Source organism: Leptidea sinapis, chromosome 17 (genome assembly GCF_905404315.1).
Source record: "Leptidea sinapis chromosome 17, ilLepSina1.1, whole genome shotgun sequence".
NCBI lineage: Eukaryota > Metazoa > Arthropoda > Insecta > Lepidoptera > Pieridae > Leptidea > Leptidea sinapis.
Genome location: NC_066281.1, coordinates 9,538,784 through 9,563,191, shown reverse-complemented (window position 1 = coordinate 9,563,191; position 24,408 = coordinate 9,538,784). Strand labels below are relative to the sequence as shown.

Sequence of the window (24,408 nt, the reverse complement as noted above, 5' to 3'; positions counted from 1 at the left end):
CGGGACAATAATCGACATAAATCACATTAAACTACAATATATTCAAGTATATGTACTCTGTGGACGATATCGATCGCTGATTGGCAGAGAGTAGCAACCAATGAAAGTATTGACCCATGAAGCAGCAGCATGTGTTCCTGGTTTCTAAGAAAGAAATGATCAAATAGAGCCAATGACTAGATAATTCTTGAAATTCTTAATGGGCTTTTGAAGCGATAAAAAAGTAATGAATAAAATACGTATTGACACGGTTTATTATAATCGACAAAAGAAAAAAACGAAACAGCTGATCGCACCGGATATTCAATATTTCGAAAGTAACAGGCGTGAATGCATAGAGTAGAGAAGGAGATAGAAAGAAAGACGTACTCAGTGTACGTCTTTCTTTCATGAGTGAAAGCGAGACAGAAGGCCACGCACAGATATGGGGAGCGCGTGGCATCTGCTACTCTATAACCTATATATTGTCATAAGATATATATATATATATAATACATATATAGCGTGTAACGGCTCGAAATCTAACGCTTTCGTGTAACGCCAAGAATATAATAAATAGTACAAGTGCGGAAGTCTCACTCCGCAAAATCAATTAAAGAAATAGGGGACTCTTGCCCTACAATCTTCAATCTTGTCATACAATAAGGTGTAATTCAGATCGCACAGCGCTATTAACTTATATTTATTTCACTTACGGCCGTTTTCAATAACGTATCTCTAGTTACGAATACATTGCTGTCACCGTTTAACGACAAGATCTTATCTATCCATTGTTATGTCCAATATAGTTCTTGTCGAATACTTTATGTCGATAGGTTATTGAGATGTAAGTAAGCGTAAAAGGATAGATTTGTCTACCTCTAATAAGTTAAAACTAAGGATAGATATGTTATTGAAAACGGCTGTTAGACGTTGTGACTCACTGATTCATTCATTCATACACTCACGCCTTGTTCCCGTCGTGGTAGGCAGAGACAATAGAATGCCACTTGCTTCTATCCCTACAAACCTCACGCGCTTCCTCTACATTCATTACTCTTTTCATACATGCTCGCCGGTTGCGGGTGCTCCGGACCTTTCTCTTTCTCAAAACGTCCACAATTTGGTCGACGAACGTTCTACGAGGTCTCCCGCGACCGACTTGCCCACACACACTTGCCTTATATATTTGATGCGTCATTCTTTCTTCACTCATTCGCTCCACGTATCCAAACCATTTCAGCATTCCTTGTCACAACATCCTCTTTCAAACCACAGCGCACTCGTACTACCGCATTCGGAATTCTATCAATCAGATTTACCCCACACATACTACGCAGTGATCGCATCTCAACTGCGTTAATTCTGCTTTTATGCTTCTTCTGCCATACCCAACTCTCACTTCCATACATTAACGTGGCGACAAGCACTCCATTATGTACAGCCATTCGCGCTTCTATTGGCACAGTCTGGCCGTTTATAAAGGCATGCAGCGCTCCATTCACATAGTTTCCCGCAGTCACTCTCCTTACAATATCACCTTCATATCTTCCGTCTCTTGTAAACATGCTACCCAAATATACGAATTCTGTAACTTGTTCTACCCTTTCATCTTCAATCGTAATATTACACTCAGTCAACCTTTCATCCTTCTCAAATACCATCACTTTCGTCTTTCTTGCATTCACTTTCAAACCTCTCGCTTTAAAGCTCCCTCCGGTGGAAGCAGTCTTTCATTTGCTGCAACTCATTCACCAATGATGAAAAAATTACTTGATCATCAGCGTACAAGAGGCACTTAACAATCAACCCTTCCATATTAATTTCACATTGCATTTCTCTCACATCATTCTTGCATCTATCCATGAATAGGTTGAACAACCAAGGCGAGGCTACAAAACCTTGTCTGACACCTTTGGAGATACCAAACCAGCCCGTATAGGCACCATTAATACGAACGCAGGCTTGAGAATCCCTGTACAGAGATTTCAGAGCCCTTATCAGAAAATTGTTCACCCCATACATAGATAAGACCTTCCATAATTCCTTTCTATTCACCCTATCCGTTCCGTGAAGTAGGTGACAACTAAATTCGCGCGTGCGTCACTGGTCGCTCGTGGGTCCCTACTGGCTGGCCTACTGTTTAGAGGCCGCCGCATGTACTTATGATTTCGATCTCGAAAATCTGAGGTTAAGCACAGATACTGGCCGTGCAGCTAGCGGCCCGAACTTCCGTATAAAATATTCACTACAATACATTGTACGATGGTACAAAGTTCTTCATGTCCGACTCGCGCGGCGTTTTCTTATCTGGTAAACCAAGTTTCCTCTCGTGCCATGTACAAAGTTTGAAGTAAAAATAACCAGTATCTTTTTCATGATTTATTCATGTGACAATTTTGCCAAATGTACAAAAAGTGGCTAAAATATGGTTAGTGTAAATTCATCAATATCCCTGCTTTATTTTCTAATATCAGAACATAAGTATTACCAATGCACGGTTCCGCAAGATACTTCCTTATTTAAAGCTTTGCAAATATTACCTGCCCCTTATTTCCCTACTTTTTAAATTTGAAACGAGCTACATATACAAATAGATTCCTGCAAAACCGTGATTGGTAAATACAAGCATTCGACGGAAGAGGATGAACAGGACTCACGTCCCGAGCATGTCTGCATAAAATAAGAACTTTAATTTATAGCTTATTGTAAACATACCAACAACATAAATAAGCCAAATTGTGCAGACTATATTTCTCTATAGAGTCACATCATTAAATCCCTACCTTCTATAATTTAATGAAATATGCATAGATTAAAAATATAACAAAATAAAATTAAATATTGATATAAATACTTTATTTTAAATGACAAAGATAACTGAATGAATCGTGGTGATAATGATAATCAATCATTAAATTAAATGTCTAACGAATAATAACACTAAAGTGAAATAATTTGGAATATTTGCCAATTCAGCTGTAGAATATTAGATAATTTTATATTCACGGGCTGAGATTTGTTGATAATACACTGTTCATTCACATAAACAATGTATTCACAATTTCAAAACTAAAAAAGGAACTTACCTCTACTAATCATACTATTTAAATAAAACATTTGCATGTAAAATTAGTTTATACATTTGTATACTATAACATAATAATTAAACAACGTCCTAGTCAACAAAAGCTCTTCAGAAATGTTTTTACACCAAGTCAAAATTAGATCACAATACAAAGATTCATACAGTAAACACATTAATCATAAAAAGTTCTTATTGAAGTGTGCGGTATGAAATTGATCGCTATATTCGAATGTACGACTACAAAATTTTCTAACACGTCCTCCGAACGCGCTATCTAATAAAATTTGTTTAGTACCTACCGCCGCAAACTTAGTTATCGAGTTACTATTTTTTTCTATTTCAGATAATCGAATCGAATTTTACATTTTGCAGTTCAGTTTTAAATAATTTAAAAGTTGTATGTAGGTATTAAGGAGTTTTCTAAGAATAAAATCGGATAAATAGATAAAAAATAATGAATTCTCAAAATTATATTAAATGGTTGTTTATTATATATAATTATCAGTGTTATTTAATTATTTTCACATCAATATTTATTAATAATCGAATAGGCTCTATACGGGAACGAACCCGTTGCCTAGTTTCGTTGTAAAAAAAAAAGTCCAGCTGGAGAACCGCGCCATTTTTTGAAAGTATGTTGAATTAAACATAGTTCTTTAATTTCATTTTAGCTATTTCCCACAACTGTATTGAAAATGTCGTATGATACACGGGTGTGTAGGTTATTGCAAGCTACGACCGAAGGCATCTATTAGTTAAGAGGTAATATAGTAATGAATCCGTATTAGATAATTTATACGTCTAGATAGTCTTTTGCTGTTAGACAACCGATGAAAACAGGCCAAGAATATTAGTTTAGTGTGCGTGACAAGCTACGTCTTACACTCGTTGAATGATACTTTGTGTTAGTGTGCGTGAATTGCTCAAAATAGAGGTTAGTTCTAAATTCTATTTTGTTCGCGCTTTCAAAGCTGTCATATATAATCATATCATCTATAAAATAGAAGGAATACGTTTTTTGTGTTCTTCGTCGTTAGTAAAAATATTTTATCGGATGCTTCTATTTATTTACAAGTAAAAATTATTATTACTACAGCGGAATCTCGAAACTAGAACCTCGATAAGTCATAAACCGCAACTCCTTTTCATTTAATGTGACAATTTCGCCTGTTAATTAATAATATTAATGCCATAAGATTGTCAGCACTTACAGGGATAAAAGTTAAAGTCTTCGTTGCTTATAATCTGTTTTGAATTCTTGTAACTGTATACATAAGTGCAATTAATGGATACATTTATAAGACTTTCTAAGTCATGTTTGTTGATGTATGAGCCCATTGTTAAGGCAAAAGGTATTTAAGTCGATTTCAACATACTTTAAATTCGAGATCCCACTGTAAAACAACACATTAGGTCTAGATTACCTACTCATTTTTGTAATAAAATAGTGTAGCATCAGCCCTTACATCATGATAACAACCCTAACAAGATAGGAAGGTATGAACCAATTATTCTAATGTAAGATAAATTTTGCAATCAACCTTTGCATTTTCATTTGTAATCAGTATTGTAAGTAATTACCCTATAATATTATATTTGTCGAAAATAAAATTTGTTTTATATGAATCTTTATATTTTGATGTTCGGTACTCGTGTGTAAGAAACTAACCATGGCATAAAAGCTAAAAATGGTTTCAACAACTTACAAAACACATGTGAAAATTATTGTAATAACACGAAAAAAAACGTACAGATCATTATTTTAAAATGTAATCTGCTTGGAGCTAGGGTTGCCAACCGTACCTACTCTTAAATAGAGTACTGAACATACTCTAATGAAGAGTATCTTTACCTTATAGAGTACGCTAGAAGATTCTTTTGACATAGACTTTTACGGCCGTTCCCAACATTCAGTCAATCTCTTACTTGAGATAAAAATCGTAACAATCGTTGACTTTTCTCTCCCAATAAACTTATCGACGGTAAATCACTGTATCCGTGCACGCTGTCTGTCAATGGGACGACGTATAGCTTACCAGCGATATAAAGTTTGTATGGAAATTGTAATTAACGCGTTCCAATATAAGGCGATAAGAATGACTTATCGGGTATATTGGGACAGCTTCAGATTATTGACAGCTAATTACTGACAGTAGAAGGTAGTAATTTATATCCATCTGTAGATAGTATATTGGGAACGACCATTAGACACATGCCAGATATTATTATTACCACACAAGTTTTAATTGAAAAAAAAAATTACAATAATATATATATGATATAAATTTTCATCCATCTCAGTACTCTTTATTTACCTTCTCTGATTCAAACTCTACTTCATCCTGCAATACTTGGCAACCCTACATGGAGCTCATATATTTCTATTCTCATCGCATACCAGATGCTAGATCCATCGATAAACAGCCTAGTATTACAACGCGCGACACTGTCTGGTGACTTAGAAGCGATTACATAGCATCTATAACTAACTTTTGTCGAAGGGAAGTGGAGATGTGGGGGTGCAATAAACGTTAGTGATCTGACGGTTTCAACTCTTTGATTTGCTTTATAAGGTAAGCCTTCTCGTCGTTGAACTGCTCGTCTTCGGAACGGTCAGTGTGGAACTTGGTGAGGAAGTCCACCAACTTATCTTGATTCCGTAACAGTATGTCCAATATTGGTTTTGGCTTGTTGGGGTTCGCTACAAATACCTGCAATGGGCCAATTATTACTAACAACATGCAGTTTAGGTACATATACTATCTACATCTTATATTTTAATAATTAATTTAACCTGGTCCTAAAGAATCATCAAGAGTTGTTGCCTGTCAAAATATTCTGGACAATGTAAGTGAATTATCTCTAATTTTTCGTCATCATCATAATGCTAACACCAGGAACATACAAACTTATTATGCCTACTACTTGGCTTAGTCGAGTAAGTCTTTTGTGGCGATTAAATTGAAATTCTAAGATTTTTATTCAAAAGAAAAAGTATGCTTCAGACCTGAAGAGAACGGGCGTTAGATACTCAGTGGGCTTCTTTTATTCATAAAATATGGTTACAATGTTATATCGTACAATAAAATTTATTATTTAATAGCCTGGTCGCTACATTTCCAATCTGGGGTATAATTAAGAAAGTCATTAATGTTATAGTAACCTTTACCACAAACGTCTTTTAACAATTTTTTTGAATTTCTTAATACATTGTTTTTTAAATTTTCTGGGATCTTGTCGTAAACGCATCGCCCCACAAAAGAGTTACTCACTCGACTTAGTCTCGTCTTATTATTAACATAGTGTAAAGTTACTCAATGTTTTAAATTACTTCTCCTTGTAATGTAATTCTATTGTGACAAAGGTAAGATAAACAAGTTTAAAATTTGGAATAACTTTAATTCGCGTATATTAATAATACAGAATAAGTTTATGTTTGTTCTTGGTGTTAATATTATGGCAAAACGCAAAGTCCCTTATGTGCCTATGTACATACATAACATTATCAAGAATATATTCAGAGGCAAATGAACAGTTAAGATGGGACACCAGCGGTGGCGCAACCAGTCGCAGCTACCAACAAAATGTATACAGCTCTATAGAGTACACACCTGGTGCCCGTTTGGTTACACGACCAGTTTGGTGGCGCGACCAGCTCGGACGCGTCATCACTCTGGTGTGTAGTTTGATAGCTTACGGACACCACGGTGCAGGTGGCACGATTGGTTGGTGGCGCCACCGTGGTGTCCCGGTGGAATATAGCCCTTATTTCTTTACATTTTGTTCTCCTTAATCCTTATTCGCCTGTAAAGCTGTAAGGAACAGCTTTATAGAGCTGTTCCCATGGATATACGATGCTTCTCTTTACTATACATTCAGATAGCTAACAGGTCTATGTATACGGGGCCTGGTTGGACTGTCTTGGAACGTCCGACCATTGTCTGGTCAAGAGTGTAGCCTACACAGCTCCCACATCGCAGAACAACAGCGACAGATTGGGCAGCTTTAATACCAGGCTCTGTAGTGCCGAACATTGGTAGATCATAACCCATAATCGATGCGTCAGTTGAAGCAGCAACTGACTGCAAATATCAGGCTTATCGAATCTTGGTTGCGGCGAAAGTTCAAAGTTCTTAAGCGGAAATTCAACCGTGCCTCCAGATTATATAAGCGGTAAATCGCACGTGCGAAATCTAAGCATGTCGTCAAAATCGGCAAGCAGCAAGTTACTGGAACATGTAGGTTTTGGGCGTGGTATAAAGCTTCTCTTGGTAACTTCAGACTACTAGCTCCGCAGCCGCTGCACATGGGGAATGACAAACTTGCCCATACGGCAAAGTAATAAGCCAATATATGATCTTCCTTCTGCCACTAACGACTCTTAACGACGATACAAAGAAAGTGTCAGAACTCATTTCGGAATTAAAGACAGAAAACTGTTCGGAGTGCTGTTTTCTTTGGAAGGAAAGAAGTCGAGTGGGCTCTCCCATCGTAGTCAGAAAATATGCTCCTGAGTTGATGCCGGTGCTATTGCACTTATTCCGGCACTCATGTTCAAAAGATAAACGGAACTCATGGAAATCAGATGTTGTCCATCTGATACAAAAAAAATAGGACACATTCTAGCGCTCTACATAGCACAGGTCTGGCCACATATGGAGTATTGCTGTCATCTCTGGTCTGGTATCACACCCAATATCAATTTGGAAATTTAACCAAAATTTTTTACCGACTTCAAAAAAGGAGGAGGTTCTCAATTCGTCGGTTAAAAAAAACATAGCATAGTAGCTAATTCAATTTTTTTTAACTAAAATATAAAACCTATTTAAATATAACTTACCTTAAATACATGGAAAGCTTCAAATTGTATATTGCGTGACTTCTCTTTAAGCATGTTCATCATTAACTTCAGATTGTCTGGATTTGTAATATATCTAGTCATAATAGAAAAGTTGTGCCGGTCGAGTAGTAGTTCACCAAGTAGTTTGAGACTCTGTCTCCGAGTCACATAATTTTCTGAGTTTAACAACCTCTGATAGTGGCTAAATACTTTGTCATAATTTGCTTCTAAAAATTCGGCGGACAAAATCTTGTGTCTTGTTAACAATTCCTGAAAATTAAAAAAAAATAATTTTAATAACACAGGTACAGAAATCTGTAAAGAAGAATACAATGCTAGTTTAACTGTTTATTAAGTAATTGCTTTACCATAAAGATTATCTGATGGTATGTTATCACCAAGGCCTATACTCTCTGGTAACATCAGCTAATCAGAAGAATATTGCCGATCTTATAAGCCATTGAAAAAATGTACATATTATTTATTTATTTATTCTATTAATCATTTACAGAAATAATCTTAAGCTAACATAGTGCCGCAAAACTGTTTGGACAGTATGTCACAAGGATCAAGTCTCTTTTAATACATTTATGCTTATAAAGATCATTAGATATATATAAGAAGAACATAAGAACATAAGATTTTATTTTATACAAGTGATTTTTTATACATTTGATTTTATACAAGTGTAATTAACAAATATTGATAAAAATATAGTTAAAAATCTAATTTTAAGGCAGTATTGACAATAAAGATTTCTTAAGAATAGTTTTAAATTTTCTCTTACTGGTTTCTAGTCGGTTGTCCTCAGGCAAGCTGTTTAATAACGGTAGGCGTTTTTTCAAAGTTCTGTCACCATAGTAGTTATTAATTATATGTACCTCGAACTTACCAGTAGTTATGAATGAAAATACATTGATACATGGAGGTCAAGGGTTAAACTGTACATGATGATGGGTTGGTTATCAATTATACAATATAGAATTTTCTGCTATTTTGGCGATCTGTGCCTAGCATTAGCCATAAGCCAATTTATTGTCTCTTTGGTGGGTAATTTTTGACTTGTATTTTATTTTAATAGACAGCTCCATTGAACTGATCTATATGTTTGATGACTATCTGGTGGTAAATCTATTGAAAGGTAAGATTAACTGAGTTGTTACCTTAAAAGCAGAGAAGGCATCTGAGGCAATATCAAAAGTGGACACTTCTACATAACGGAAGAAATTGTAAAAATCATCAGAATACAACATTATTTTAGCTAAAGCCTCGTATCTAGCACACTCTCTCAGCATTGTTCCACAGTTTGATGCTATTTCTTGATGTTCATATCTGAAATTAAATATGTTCTACTATAATCATTTATTACATATACAAATATGGGTCAACCTTATCCAATCATAAAAGGCATTTATTTTCTAAAAATTGATTCCTTTAGAATTCTTAACAATATGTTATGTGTTTAAAGTGATAACCCTCACTTCTAGGATTAATACACTAATAAAATTTGAAAAACAAAATTTTATGAACGATGCGGGACTCGAACCCACGACCTCCGGCGTTCCGTGCCGGTGCTCTAACCAACTGAGCCCACCGTTCGAGTAACGTATCGTTGCAAAATCTTGTTTGCTTTGTTCAACTCTTTCCTTAAGAATTCTTTTTGATGTCATTTCTAATATACTAGATACTACAACGGCTTCGGAAACAAATGGCACTCTGCGAGAGAAGAAGCGGCGCAAGAAACTCTCCCAGCATTCTTTTTTTGCGCTCTTTTCAGTAAAAATATACAATATTGTACAGGATACATAGGAATCTAAATATGAAGGTAATAGAAGTGACATAGCATAACTGTGAATAATAATTGGATAATATTTGACATAAAATAATAATTAAAAACATTGTGTTTCAGAATAATATCTGACTGTTGTATCTCTTCACAGGCCTGCAACTATACAAATCAATATATTACATTTCATTGGTTTTTTAACTAAACTGCTATCTTTATCTTATTATATAAACCATTTCTATTTATCTTAATTTAATTAATTAAGAAAACAAAAACTAATTCTTATCCTACAGAGGTTAGAGAACTCATTACAGAGAAAAGAAGGCAAAGAAATGTTTGGCATCAGTCGAGATGCCCTATAGATGAAACACTTTTAAATAACTAAACAAAGAAAGTGAAATGTAAAATACAAATCTCCACCAACAAATATCAGCAAAGGCTAACAGGCAACTGTTCCACAGATTACTCTGTATGGAAGGTTGCTAAAAGACTTAAACACCCCATCAACTAAATATTTCCTATTAAAGATGTAGTTGAGAAATAGGCAGTGAACAATGAGCAAAAAGCTCAAATATTTGCCTCAAATTGCCACCTTGAATCAGATAAGTGTAATCCTAACAAGATGTTTATACCAGAAAATATACATTATTGTAATTTCCAAAGTGTAGAGGATTTTATTAAACTCTTTTCACTTAAGGAAGTTCTAAAAGAAATCAAATATAATATCGGTACAAAACAAGCTCCTGGATATGATTTAATACCCGAAGAAATTCTTCATCAACTCCTACATAAAAAGGTGTTGTCAAATTAACGACTCTTATTAATTCTGCATCTAAATTACGACAAACACTAGACCTGTGGAAAGTTGCTGAAGTCATCATGACTGCAAAACCAGGAAAACCACCAAACCAAACAACATCATGCAGGCCAATTTCCTTGCTTACTGTAATGTCCAAGCTTTTTGAGAAGCTGCTACTTAAACAGCTAAAACCTATAATAGAGATTAAAAATCTGATTCCAGAGCACCAGTTTGGTTTCTGTGAAAAACACTCAACCATAGATCAAGTGCATAGAATTTCCAATATTATAAAGAATAGTGTGCTCCACAATATTTCTACGTGTGGCTCAGGCTTTCGATAAAGTTTGGCATGAAGGGCTTATTTACAAGCTAATAATGGCTATACCAAAATGATTTGCAGATATTCTTGAATCTTATATTACTAATAGATATTTTAGGATTCAACAAGAGAATATCTGTTCAGAAATTAAGGAGATAAAAGCTGGAGTGCCTCAGGGAAGTGTTTTAGGTACAGTCCTGTACTTACTACACAAATGACATTCCTGAAATACAAAATAACCCTTATAGATCTTTGCTACTGCTCTAATGGGTGTGGGAAGTAATCATAAAGAGGCAGCAGAGAATAGTGGAAAACAAAGTAGTTAAGTGGACTGTAAAATATAAAATAACTTAGTTCATAAAATATGTCACACTAAAATCAGCTTTTTTTGACCCCCTCCCCCCCTATTGTCACGCTGTGTCACACTTTCTGTGACCCCCCTAGAAATATTTCGTCACAAAAACTAAGACCCCTCCCCCCCTGCTGACTATGATAAATTCTAAATGATAGTACACATATTCTGAAAATTAAAAATATTTCGGCAATAAAGAGTATAAAGTAATTAACTGAAGAGTATTAAATGAGAAGATGAAAAAAGCGTCTGTTTAGTTACAAACATTAGTTCACTGCGAAATGGCGAATGAAGGAATAAAATAATAATAAATACATGAGAAACAGTATTTTCATTTGTTACTGAATCAAGAGTGCAGGGTGCGTGGAAACATTACTCTCTCAAGGACTGCAAAAACAAAGTGCACTACCCCCTGTCCCCCCTTGTCACACTTAGCCAGACCCCCCCCCCCCTTGTATGCGAACATATTTTATGAACGGCCCCTTAATGAAAGTAAATCTATTCTGTAAGCTTTAGTTTAGGGAACATTCACACTGCAAAGAGAATCTTGCTTTCCAGTTCACCTGGGAGGCAGTGCACTGCCTCAGGATGATACAGTAAAATAACTTGGACTGCACTTGGACCACAGATTAACATGGCGAAACACATTGAAACAAAATATCTAGAAATTAATCTTAAATACAAAAGCCTACTCAAATTTTTTCTTTAATTCAAGTTCAAATTTACTTTTAAATTAAATTAAACAATGTGTCAAGTATATTATCTAATTTCAACATAATAGCTTTAAGGTTAAATGTATACACTTCTATAATAAAGTCCCAGCCACTGTTCAGGCATTACCTATAAATAAATTTAATTGTTTTATTAAAAAATGGCTCTGTCGTAAATCCTATTACTCCACTGCTGAATATCTAAATGATCGGACAGCCTGGTACTAGATTGTGATTATTTTATAGCTATAGAAATGACTGTACAATATTATATATTTTTATTGAAAAGAGCGCAAAATAAGAATGCTGGGAAAGTTTCTTGCACCATTTCTTCTCTCTCAGAGTGCCATTTGTTTCCGAAGTGGTAGTAGTATCTAGTAGTTATTAGAAATGACATCAAAAAGAATTCTAAAGGAATCAATTTTGAGAAAATAAATGCCTTTTATGCCTTCAACCATATTTGTGTAATATTTTACACCACATAGTTACTGAAACATTAATTCAACTACAAACACTTTCCGACTGTATTTCAGATTGACTTAAAAATTGATGCTCAGCTATCATAATTAAAATGTTACTTACCCAGACATCAGTGTAAACAATATTTCTGGTTTAGTACATATGTATTCCACTGTTGGAGATCTTGTGCCAATCTGACGCCTTAAAACATTGTTAAACACTTGTGCAACATCTTTCTTACCCTCAAAGTCAATACGATTTAAATTCTGCAAATAAAAAATGCTAATAATATCTTTCCGTTTGTTAAGTACATGACTGAGATATGATAATTTCAAAATACTCACTTGAATCAGAAGAAGTAAAAGATTTGTATTATAGAGCTCTTGTGCTAGTTGGGCTACAATTATATCTGCCTGCGGTTCAGCATCTGATGTGCCGTACAGCATATTTTTTATCAGCACCTGTTAATAGTAATATCAGATAAGATGTTACAAGTAATAACAATATGAACATTACAGAACCAAAATGGTGTCTAGTCTGCATTATGTTGGACATTTTACTTCTCAAAGCTGGTATTCTCTAGACTTCGTTACTTATTAAGTAAATAGATATCCAATCCCCCAAGTCCACTATCATACCATAAACATTGGCAATGAAAATACAAAAATTTTGTTTAAAAGAAAATTAAATCTGCTTGTTAGATATAAATACACTATATATCTATATATGGAACATAATAATTAAAGTACATGGGTAAGTAATAACTTTTTACAAATAAAATAACAATAGGTGTTATGTTTATTTCTTATAAATAAACAATGATTTTGAGTACCAATGAGTGTAAGTACTAGTTAACTGAGTACAAACTGAATTTTCATGTTTACATACCAAATTTTTGCTCACATCTTCTTGAGCCTTTTCAGCTTTCTTATCACCCCTTTCTAAAGCGGTAACAGCATCTTTTAATGACCTAACTAACTCCGCAGGGCTCTTCTGAGATTTACCAAAAAGAGGCATAATTCGATTTTCGTTTATTTTACAGTGATGATACGAGCAAACGTCTCTACATATGATTGTCTGAAAGAAAAAAGTATGTATTGAAACATGAACAAACCACAAAACAAGACCTAAACGAAACCTAGACGAAATTAGCAAAAGGGCCGAAACAAAACTATATGACAAATTTTTCTAACAACATATTCAAGTTTTTAATTACACACAAATTAAATTGATATGTTCTTAATAAGTTTAATAGCATAAAAAATATCAAAACACTCTCACTTTCTGCTTTTATACAATAAAATCGCAGATAGCGAACAACCAAAACTCCAACCACAGTAGGCAACCAAAAATTCAATCGAACAGCTGTGATATGTGATTCTGAAATAACAAAACTGTCATAAATGACAATTTCTGTTTTTAATTTATTTCATGACCAAGGATACTCGTCCTTTAGTGAGAAATAAATGACAAATGCTGAGTGAGAAAAAACCGAGTGCTGCCAGCTCCAAAATAGCGAATAGAAATATTATAAATAGAATTTTTAGTGACTCGTACAACCAAGCTATGGTATGAGCTTCCTGCTTCCTAATGCGGTGTTTTTGGGTCGATACTACATGTGTACCTTTAAAAAAAAAGTGCGTACAAATTCCTTTAAGGCCGACAACGCTCCTGGCATTCCTCTTAAGTTGCAAGAGAACGTGGTCGGTGGTGATCACTTAACACCTGGTGACCCGTACGCTTATATGTCCTCCTTTTCCATAAAAAAGACTGGTATACACAAAGAAATAGTAATTGTAGTTCAGAATATGTCATTTGAATGCAAATTGATGTAATATGATAACAGATGACCACTGCAGCATCCCTGCCCATGATGTCCACAATAAGATTACCACCAATAGAACTCAGTATTTAGTATATACAATTGGGATATACGCACGCTTTACCCTTGTTACTAATTATAACACATCCACACAAAGAATGTTAAAAATTTAACTACTCTATAGACTTCGAATAATGTACCTATATACCCCTATACCTAGGTACTACTTTAAAATATAATCTCGTTAGAGTAAATTTTATAATTAATATATACAATATATTCATTAAAAACTATATATTCCTAACTAGTCCAATGTCCATGTTATACTATAAGTACTACTTTACTTAAAAGTCTTAGCTACCTGGTCATAGAATTCCTAAAAAAAAACTTTTCTTCTTATTTTCCGTAGATAGAGTATATGATATTTTCCAATTTCCTCAATAAGTTTTTAGGTTATCCAATCCTCACAATAGGTACCCACGATAATTATTTACCCAATGCAAGTGCATGCCACCTAGGCACTATTTAAATTGAAATTACAATATTAAAATTGAATTATTAAATAATGGCAGATACTTCAAATGAGAAATTATCTAAGAAGTGAGTATAATGTGGCAACAAAACTAGAATGATGTTATTTTCGCGAGCAGTTACAACTGTTCCAGGTGTATTACGAAATTTAACATTAACTTGTCAAAATTATAAATATTCCTCTGCAATTAATACACGGTTAGTTTTCTCACTACGTATTTTATAAAATTATATTCAAACACTTATTGTACCTTAATTACAGCGAATTAAAGAGACGGTTAAAAGCAGAACAGAAACTTAAAGAAAAAGCTGAAAAAGCAGCTCAGCAGCCGACTACAAATGTAGAGAAACTCTCCACAAAGAAGGAAGAAGAAATAAGTCCAAATGAGTACTATAAACTTAGAACAGCAGCTGTTGAAGCTCTCAAGAATGGTGACAAGAATGATCATCCGTACCCTCATAAATTTGTAGTTACAATATCTTTGGAAGAATTTATTGAAAAATACAATGACTTGAATAGTGGAGATGTTCTTGAAAATGTTACAGTGTCTATAGCAGGCAGAATCCATTCTATCAGAGAATCTGGAGCAAAGCTAATATTTTATGATCTTAGAGGAGAAGGTGTCAAGCTTCAGGTAATATTTATTTAATTCTGATTCTAAGATTATATCACATAAATAACAAATACATTATTATATTGCCTAATGGGTTTTGCTCTGTGGACATGAGGCTGATGTTACTATAGTTTTGTGTTGCAAAAGATTTGTTTATAATATTACTATATTATATACTACCATTACTTACATAATATGCGCAAATTTAGTTAAGGTTTATAAAAATGACAATAATTTTAAGATGATATAAGAAAGACAATATTAATACCAGTAACAAAAAAAACTGTTATACCGTACCCTTCTAGGCTAAGTAACTACCTGATTATTTTATTTAGTAGGAAGCTTATGTTGTATACAATGTGTTGCCTTATGGTAAATATACACATTCATAACTTATATTATCTAACATTATACCCCATTTATGGGTTAACTTGACATGCAATTAAATAAATTACAATTACTTAATAACAATATTAAAATAAGAAGCGCAATTGTAGTGCTGCTCAGAATTTTTGAGGTTTTTGAGAATCATGAGCGGCACTGCATTGTAATGGGCATGGCATATCAATTACCATCAGCTGAACGTCATGCTCGTCTCGTCCCTTACTATCATAAAAAAATTCATATTTTTATATTTTCAAAGGTAATGGCAAATGCGAAAATGTATGAATCTGAAGAAAAGTTTGTTGCTGATACTGACAAGCTTAGAAGAGGAGATATAATTGGATGTGTGGGACATCCCGGGAAAACAAAAAAGGGAGAACTATCATTAGTTCCTAAGACTATTAAACTGTTATCTCCTTGCCTTCATATGTTGCCCCACTTACACTTTGGCCTTAAGGATAAAGAAACAAGATTCAGAAAAAGATATTTGGATTTGATTTTAAATGACAAGGTATTCCTTAAAATGTACTTTATATGATTGTAACTAACAAATAAATGTAATGATTGATATGTTGCTATTTAGGTGATGGTGGGGCATTCAGTATATTGATTCCCATTTTGGTTTCTATATGGTCAGACCAATGGGTCAGTCTACCATATGGGCTTTTGCCCTCAATCTTCCCTTGCCAACCACTCTAAAGATTTTATTTCCTTCAGTTTGTTGGGAATATATTTGTTTGTCCTTTTTGCAGTCCATGGTACTTGCATTATTCTCCAACCTTCTACAGACAAAACATGACAGAAGTTAACCAGATAACTTGCTTGTCTGCTCTGACCATCTGTGTATGTCTCTCAATTTGTCTTGTTGTATTATGAATTTGTTGCCTTATTACCATTAAAGACTGACCATTGCATTTGTGAGCTCTAAGAAGGTAAATATCATCTGCTTATTTGAGATTGCTTATTTTATTGCCCCCACCAAAATGCCTCCATAGGACTCCTTTAACACTATCCTCTTGACATATTCGCAATTTCCCTGTTGGACTACTCTTAGTTTTTGCATTGGATAATTGTTTTCCATCAAAAAACAAGCATTAGAACTGTTACAACCCTTGTTATATGTTTATATATAAGATATTATTGTATTGTTAAACATGCTGGGCTAAACAATGCAAATTGGAATACACTAAAACAATTCAAGTATATTTTTTATGCATTAAAATTGATGTATTTTTTTATTGTTATATTTCAGGTACGACAAATATTTTATACAAGAGCAAAGATCATTGCGTATGTTAGAAGATATTTAGATAGCCTTGGATTTTTGGAAGTTGAAACGCCAATGATGAACATGATAGCTGGTGGTGCCACTGCTAAACCATTTGTAACTCATCACAACGAGCTAAATATGGACCTTTTCATGAGAATAGCGCCGGAATTGTATCATAAGATGCTGGTTGTAGGGGGGCTGGACAGAGTCTATGAAATAGGAAGACAATTCAGAAATGAAGGCATTGATTTAACCCATAATCCTGAATTCACAACTTGTGAATTTTATATGGCGTATGCTGACTATAACGATTTGATGTCAATAACGGAAAGTATGATTTCTGGCATGGTGAAAAGTATTCATGGAACTTATAAGGTACATCAGACTAAATAATTTGTTATTTTTAAAGTAAAATCCCTCGCTTCTGGGATTAATTGCTCAGTGGAAGACGGCTTGGACGGAACTAGAGAGATCCAGGGGTCTAATCCCACATTGTTAAAAATATTTGCTTACAAATTTAATTTATATCAGCATATTTAAAATAAGTTCTTAAAAGTTGTAGTTTTTTTTTAATTAAGTTTCAATAAATAATCATATTAATATTTTTCAGGTAAAATACCACCCTGATGGCCCAGAAGGTGATGAAGTGGAAATTGATTTTACTCCACCTTTTGCTCGAATGCCTATGATTACCTCATTAGAAAAAGTTCTTAATGTCCAATTTCCGCCAGCTAATGAATTGGATACTTGCAACAAATTTTTAATTGAACTTTGCGAAAAGCACAATGTAAGTTGAATTGTTGAAGTCTAATTAAATATTAAGTATGGGATGGGATGGTGCAGTACATTATGTTTTCACAAATTTATCCCAGAAAAAGTATAAAATACATTTGTGTAAAATTTTTATAATTATAATTTATTTAGTTTTAGTTTTTACTTTAGTTTCACTGATTTGTTCACATCCAGTTTCAATCCCTACTAATATTTTAAATGTGAATGTAAGTTTGTTTGTTATACACTTTCACATCTACACCAATGATCCAATTTTGATGAAATTCAGTACATAGATAGACTAGAGCTTGGGAAAGGACATAGGCTACGTTTTATCGCGAATAAAGGCTCGGAGGGGTTGAAATATGGGATGGAAGTTTGTGTGGAAGTTCGACGTTATAGAAGATGACACAATGAAACTTCGTAAGATATTAGTAAATATTTTTAACTCCGAATTCGATTGTGATTATATTTGGTCCAATAATAGACACATAAGCTACCATTGTGTGTTAGTGTAGACTGTTTATGGTGGTAATAAGCACTGCAGGCTTAAACAATTACTGTTATATTCATAGTTTTTAACACACACACTACAATAATAAAGACAATAACTTATTTGATTTAAGGTTAGCAGATGAATCTATTCAAATTCAGTATTGTCACTTACGCATTCATCATGTTTTTCTTGCTGGAGATCAAAATCTTTCCGTAACATCAAAACACTAAAGTTGCTTAAAAGGCACAATTAACGACCTAATAGAAATACTAATACCTTCAATAAAAGAGACCGCTGAAGTAGTTTTGGAGTGTATTCAAGTATGTTCGCTTCACTTGCCCACAACAACCAATATACCCGTCATCATAACCTCCAATCAAAGTTGGGGTGTTGGAATAATAAATATTCGATCTCCGGAAAGAAAAACACAATGAAAGTAATGGTAAATTTGAAGTTCCAACCATACATCAGAATCTTCAGATTTAGGCAATCCAAATGGATTACAATAATTTCTAACCTAAAGTCTTAATTAAATTACATTTAAATCTTATTGCAATCCCACAGGGTTGCATGGCTTGAATAAGATTTTAAAAATCAGTCGCGCGATTTATTTATAATACATAAACTACAAAATTTATTAAAAAATAACGAAGGTCGCGAATGAAAAGCATCTATGTCTAATTCGGCTATTTCATTGTATGAGCGACACATTCTTAGAATTTGATTATAATATAAGGTGTTATTTGAACGGTTTTGATGTCCAGCCCCTTTGTCTAATATTTATGTTTATCTGAGATAGAAAAGCAGGGGAGTCTTAAGATAGAATGTAGTACTTCGTGGAGGGTCAACAAATCTTGTCGTTTACGACGAATATGGAGTGGAGTCATATGAAATTTGACAAGACGATCAGAATAGAAAGTAACATTTATCTACCACTCCGCTTACTCCAATTCCCTTGTTGGGTTGGACTTAGTATCCCGTAGCACGAATTAGGAAAAAAAAATCTTGTAATCGATAGAGCACGCGTCCACGATTATAATGCGAAGTAATAGATTATATAGCGAAAAAAAAATTTCTAACCTAAAACGGGTAAATCACGTAAATAAAACGCTACATGAGCGCTGGCATGGCGGCGGGAGGCTAAAAACTGTCAATTGTAAATGAAAAACAGTGAAGTTATTATTTACGTGTTTTTCCCCTTTTGAGGTTAGATTTTTTCGTTATTTTCTTGAACACTGTGCATTACCTTGTAATAAGAGTAGTAGCACTATAATCGTGGGCCAAAGCTCTATAAACTACAATTTATAAAAATTGGTTAGGTTAGGTTATGTTAAAATAGTTACCAGAACCGAACTGTAGGTGTTTCCCTTTCTTTCCTCCAAAATTTACAAATTAGGGACTTGTTTTTTAGGTTGAATGTCCTCCTCCAAAAACAACAGCTAGACTTCTGGATAAATTAGTGGGCGAATTTCTTGAAGAGAAGTGCATAAATCCTACCTTTATCATTGACCATCCAGAGATTATGAGTCCGTTATCAAAGTACCATAGGAGCATTGAAGGATTGACTGAAAGGTAAATATTAATGATATGTAAATAATTTTGAGTTCTTGTGTCGGGCTTTGTCATAATCGCTTAAATGCCACTGCTTGTGTCGGCGACGTAGGGGGGGTCATTCTATTCCCGATAATATGGTCGAGGGAGGTGACGGCTTGTCCATGCGTCATGCTCGTGAACCAGCGTTACTTGTGGGGCATGGATGATCCTGTTACCAGAAACTGCTTCATATTTTAAAAATTAAAGTTATTATTTTTTTTATATTGGCTAATAAAATATATGTATATATATATAAATAAATGTGCAAAAATATACAAATTTAACTCACCTCATTTTGAAGAGTTTTAAGTTAGTCCAGCATTGCGAGGAATCAATTACAAAAAATCCCAAATTATTCTGGTCATTCACAAAATCTATAAAAAACAAATGTAAGATTCCTCCCTCCCGTCTCTTTTATGAAAATCAATCGGCAGACACAGGAGAAGAAGTTTGTCGTCTCTTCTCAGCATATTTTCAATCGACGTTTCTTTCACCCACTACCAACCAAAGCGTGCAGAATAGGACTCAGACTCTAGTTTCTCAATAAGTGAAATAGAAATAATACCAGATGAGCTAAATAAACTACTCAAATCTGTAGACCTTACTAAAGGAGCAGGACCTGATCGAATTCCCCCATTTTTTATATAAAAATGAGCAGATGTACTAATGGATCCTCTTACTATATTATTTAAACGTTCATTACGGGAAGGGGTACTTCACGTTTATCACTCCCATACACAAAAATGGCAGCAGAAATGACATTAATAATTACAGGCCAATCTCGAAGTTATGCATTTTTGCCAAAGTTTTTGAAAAATTAGTCTACACCCAAGTCTATAATATTGTATCAACCTTCTTTATCCCCGAACAGTATGGATTTATTAGAAATCGCTCAACTACGTCTTATCTACTATCATTCTTAAATTACACAACATTTAACATGGATTCTGGGGGTCAAGTAGACTCTCTTCTTCACAGATTTCCGCAAGGCATTCGATCGAATTGACCAGATTTTTCGGCCGGAATCCATGGTAACCTATATAGGTGGTTTACCTCGTACATTGAGAACACATCGCATATATATATCAGCAGATATAGGTCAAATGCTGGACAAAGGCCAAACTATGTGCCCTATAGGATGATATATCTTTTGAAAATTGAAAAAATGTTTGGAATGTTACAGGTTTGAATTATTCGTGATGAAAAAAGAAATATGCAATGCATACACAGAATTGAATGATCCAGCTACACAGAGGGAACGATTTAAGCAACAGGCAATGAATCGTGCTGCAGGGGATGATGAAACACCACCAACTGACGAAGCATTCTGTACAGCTCTCGAGTACGGCTTACCACCAACTGGTGGCTGGGGTCTAGGTGTAGATCGACTTACAATGTTCTTGACAGATTCTAATAATATTAAGGTTAGTATAATCATATACGCCTCTAGTTTTTAATCACCAAAACAGGTGGGCCATATAGAATTCCTGTAAAGATCTTTTTTTTAGATAGGCATAATACCAATTAAAACTGCAAATCAAAGTTATAGAGTAGCATGGACCGGGCAACTTTATAGGGAAATAGAAAGAGACATTTATAAATAAAACTAGTGACGACCCCTTGTCTCCTGCCCATGTAAACCCGAATAGCTTTTGATCCAACAACGATTCGAACAAGAACAACGATTTTTGGTTTTTCTCATGAGTCAATATATAGCTGGAAATCTCTTACAGACCTAGTCGTGCCATATAAACTGAAACAAAGAAAAACAAATCTATTGCAAATAATATTTATTACTTTTACAGTGTGTTAGTTTAATACATAAATATAAAACAATTTAAAATATCTAAAGCTTATTCAAAGTGGTCTCCATTGGCTGCAATACAGTCCTTTAAACGTTGAGGCCAGTTATCAATTAGCACACACTCTTTCTATGGTGAAATTTTTCACTGGCAATCATATGGATTGTTTTTGGGCTCCAAATTATCATGGCGTTTAGAGCAAGCCGTACTCTCTAAAACTGACCATAAATCATAATCCAGCGGATTAAGGTCGTCGGTAAGCTCTAATCAAGTCCGAAACGTTCGTTTCCAACCAAGACTGCGTAGACCGGCGCCGAGTCTTGCTGGATGGACCATTCTTGGTTATTGAACATGGTGTTGTTAAGGGGCTTCACTACCTTCTGAAGAATGGTATCTTGATACACTTGTGCCAATATTTTGATACCTTTTTCACCAAAGTATGGTTCACAGGATTTCTTCGAAATCTTTCCCTTACTGGTTTGACCACCTTTTTGTAAGAACACGGTCAGATCTTTTTCTGTCACAAACAGAGGAGGTCTCATTGTAGCTATTAATAGCCCGGTACACAAACATTTTACTAATACCAAGCATATGGAGTATTTAAAAATTGCGTTTGGCTTCATACCTACTTTGTGTAGTGCAATCACAGCGATTCTGTTCTCCATTTTTACCATCGCAAAATATTGTACAATGTATTGGCGCCAAGATAAGAAAACTCGATGAACAATCATATAAAAATGTCATTCCAAATTCAAATGTAATATTTTTTTTTTGTTTATTTTTAACTGTAACAGTATTTACGGCCAGACTAAGTAAATAGATATAGATTATGAAATGTGCATAGCTACATACAAATACGCTCTTGAAATATGTCCGTGATGTTATTTTTTTTATGGAAAAGGAGGACAAACGAGCGTACCTGGTGTTAAGTGCGTTGAGTTACCTGAGGTCACCTGGTGTTAAGTGATCACCTTCGCCCACATTCTCTTGCAACACCAGAGGAATCACAAGAGCGTTGCCGGCCTTTGATGGCGTTTGAAGGATGGATTAATGGATTTGTGCCATTTTTGTGGGATAATTTAGAATAATTTAGCAAGCATTTAATAACTAAGTAAGAAATGAAAGCCCTCTTTAAAATTAAATTTGTTACCAAAATTTATGAACTATGCGAGACTCGAACCCGCGACCTCTCGGGTTCCTACCAAGCGCTCTTTCAACTAAGCCAACCGTTAGAGTGACGTATGGTTAACTGTCAGGTTGTGGCTTGATCTGATCTACTTTATTGTTGATAACGTGCACAACCCCAATAATTGCATATTAGGAAATTGACTTGAGATGTCGCTCTTTCAAATCTAAACAATGTGATATCACTTAAAAATTAATTGTTAAGACCATTTTTGAAAATCATTCAGTAGATATTGAATGGTGGAAGTTCTTTTTATAATATGTCTTGGCTTTTATTGATCATGTGTCTTGCTTAATGTTGTACTGGACCTTCTATACATGGTATAGCGTGTGGAATATCTATACATATATATAAAAATGAATTGCTGTTCATTAGTCTCGCTAAAACTTGCATTATTTGTGGAAGTCCAGGGAAGGTTTAAAAGGTGAAACAATATGAAAGTGTTAGGAATTAAATAAAAACAACAATTTTGTTTTTCCCTTGATGTGTCCCCGTCGTCCGATATTTGTTTTGTATGGACATATTTTCTATGAGAGAATTTATTGACGCACGGGTTGACAGTTCTGCTGTAAAACAATTTCATTACAAAACAACAGGGAGCATATTTTACGAAATAATTCTTGATGTTATGATATTATTACTGACAAATTCATAAAAAACATTATTTTATTTATTATATACAGAACAACGTCTGTCAGGTCAACTAGTCCTAAATAAAATATGACTTGCGTAACTTATATTCATTCTTAATCTTGCAGGAAGTGTTGCTGTTTCCTGCAATGAAACCAGATGATCCGAATAGAAACCAACAAGAAGATGATGTTGCAAATCCACAATCACAGAATGGAGCTTAATAATCATATTTATGTAGCTTTATAATCTCTTGTTTTTAACTTTTCTCAAATAAATTATTCTCAACAATGTATCATATTTTTACCTAGAACCTATAATACGACGACACCTACAAAGTTGTCCCAAGTGAAATTTTTTAAAGTTTTTTTTGTGTGGGCTCTAAGGATGTGGTTGTTCCAGTGAAATTTTTATCCCGATCGGATATGTATCCTTTGATCATCTATGCTACAACATCCCCCCAGATTAAGACCTGCCACAGATTGGCACCGAGGAGAACGGAATGAAATCGCCAAGAATCAAGTTCTCTGTGGAGGTCTGCTCGAACACGGAACCTGCTGTTTGGATGTGCTCAAGGAGCGGGTCAGTCTATGGAGAGGTTCTGTCCTTCAAGCGTACTTGAAGGCGCCTCAGTACGTGCTAAGCCGCCGAGAGCAGACATTGTATCTAACATAAAGGCAGACACACCAGCCCATATTCCATTCCATTCCATGTGGGTGCCAGCCAAGGAGTAATTGATTGTTACAGTTTATAGCCCTGTACGAAAAGTAAGATGTAAGCCAGAGAGAATAAAATTACCTCCACACTAAACACGACCACCAATCCATGCACTACAGTCTTCTTAAGTTAGCTCAAAACCCTGAGACTGTATGTCTAATAATTAAAAAGGAATATTTATTTAAGATGCTTGTCATTTTGTTTGACAGTAGCTCTCTAGGGTTAAGAGAATAGGCTATTTATATGAAGATGAAATAAAC

At 34.5% G+C, this 24,408-nt stretch overlaps 2 protein-coding genes across 3 annotated transcripts; one reads left to right on the top strand and one right to left on the bottom strand.

Annotated features, from left to right (window-relative positions):
- Positions 1–2,348: 2,348 nt before the first annotated feature.
- On the bottom strand, positions 2,349–13,736 carry LOC126968970 (protein Mo25). The gene is made up of 7 exons (XM_050814228.1): positions 13,614–13,736; positions 13,221–13,409; positions 12,677–12,793; positions 12,456–12,598; positions 9,071–9,239; positions 7,908–8,177; positions 2,349–5,778 (listed from the first exon to the last, which is right to left on the bottom strand). The coding sequence occupies exons 2-7, from the start codon at positions 13,347–13,349 to the stop codon at positions 5,599–5,601; spliced, it is 1,008 nt and encodes a 335-aa protein (XP_050670185.1). The 5' UTR covers positions 13,350–13,409; positions 13,614–13,736; the 3' UTR covers positions 2,349–5,598.
- Positions 13,737–14,577: 841 nt separating this feature from the next.
- LOC126968918 (lysine--tRNA ligase) lies at positions 14,578–23,724 on the top strand. 2 transcript variants are annotated; one of them, XM_050814116.1, is made up of 8 exons: positions 14,578–14,754; positions 14,948–15,320; positions 15,943–16,194; positions 16,936–17,328; positions 17,564–17,740; positions 19,632–19,792; positions 20,997–21,237; positions 23,560–23,724. In XM_050814116.1, the coding sequence occupies exons 1-8, from the start codon at positions 14,720–14,722 to the stop codon at positions 23,653–23,655; spliced, it is 1,728 nt and encodes a 575-aa protein (XP_050670073.1). In that variant the 5' UTR covers positions 14,578–14,719; the 3' UTR covers positions 23,656–23,724. The 2 variants fall into 2 exon arrangements, with proteins under 2 accessions (XP_050670073.1, XP_050670072.1); XM_050814115.1 differs by having other exon boundaries at positions 14,738–14,883.
- The last annotated feature ends 684 nt before the right edge of the window (positions 23,725–24,408 follow it).

What these genes read in the sequence shown, in the direction of transcription:
- LOC126968970 (XM_050814228.1), bottom strand. Translation starts at nt 13,349, where the DNA reads ATGCCTCTTTTTGGTAAATCTCAGAAGAGCCCTGCGGAGTTAGTTAGG. An exon ending in AAGATGTGAGCAAAAATTTG is followed by an intron (nt 12,794 to 13,220) that starts GTATGTAAACAT and finishes TACTATTAACAG; the next exon opens with GTGCTGATAAAAAATATGCT. An exon ending in AAGCTTTCCATGTATTTAAG is followed by an intron (nt 5,779 to 7,907) that starts GTAAGTTATATT and finishes GGCCCATTGCAG; the next exon opens with GTATTTGTAGCGAACCCCAA.
- LOC126968918 (XM_050814115.1), top strand. Translation starts at nt 14,783, where the DNA reads ATGATGTTATTTTCGCGAGCAGTTACAACTGTTCCAGGTGTATTACGA. An exon ending in TCCTCTGCAATTAATACACG is followed by an intron (nt 14,884 to 14,947) that starts GTTAGTTTTCTC and finishes CCTTAATTACAG; the next exon opens with CGAATTAAAGAGACGGTTAA. An exon ending in CAGATTCTAATAATATTAAG is followed by an intron (nt 21,238 to 23,559) that starts GTTAGTATAATC and finishes TTAATCTTGCAG; the next exon opens with GAAGTGTTGCTGTTTCCTGC.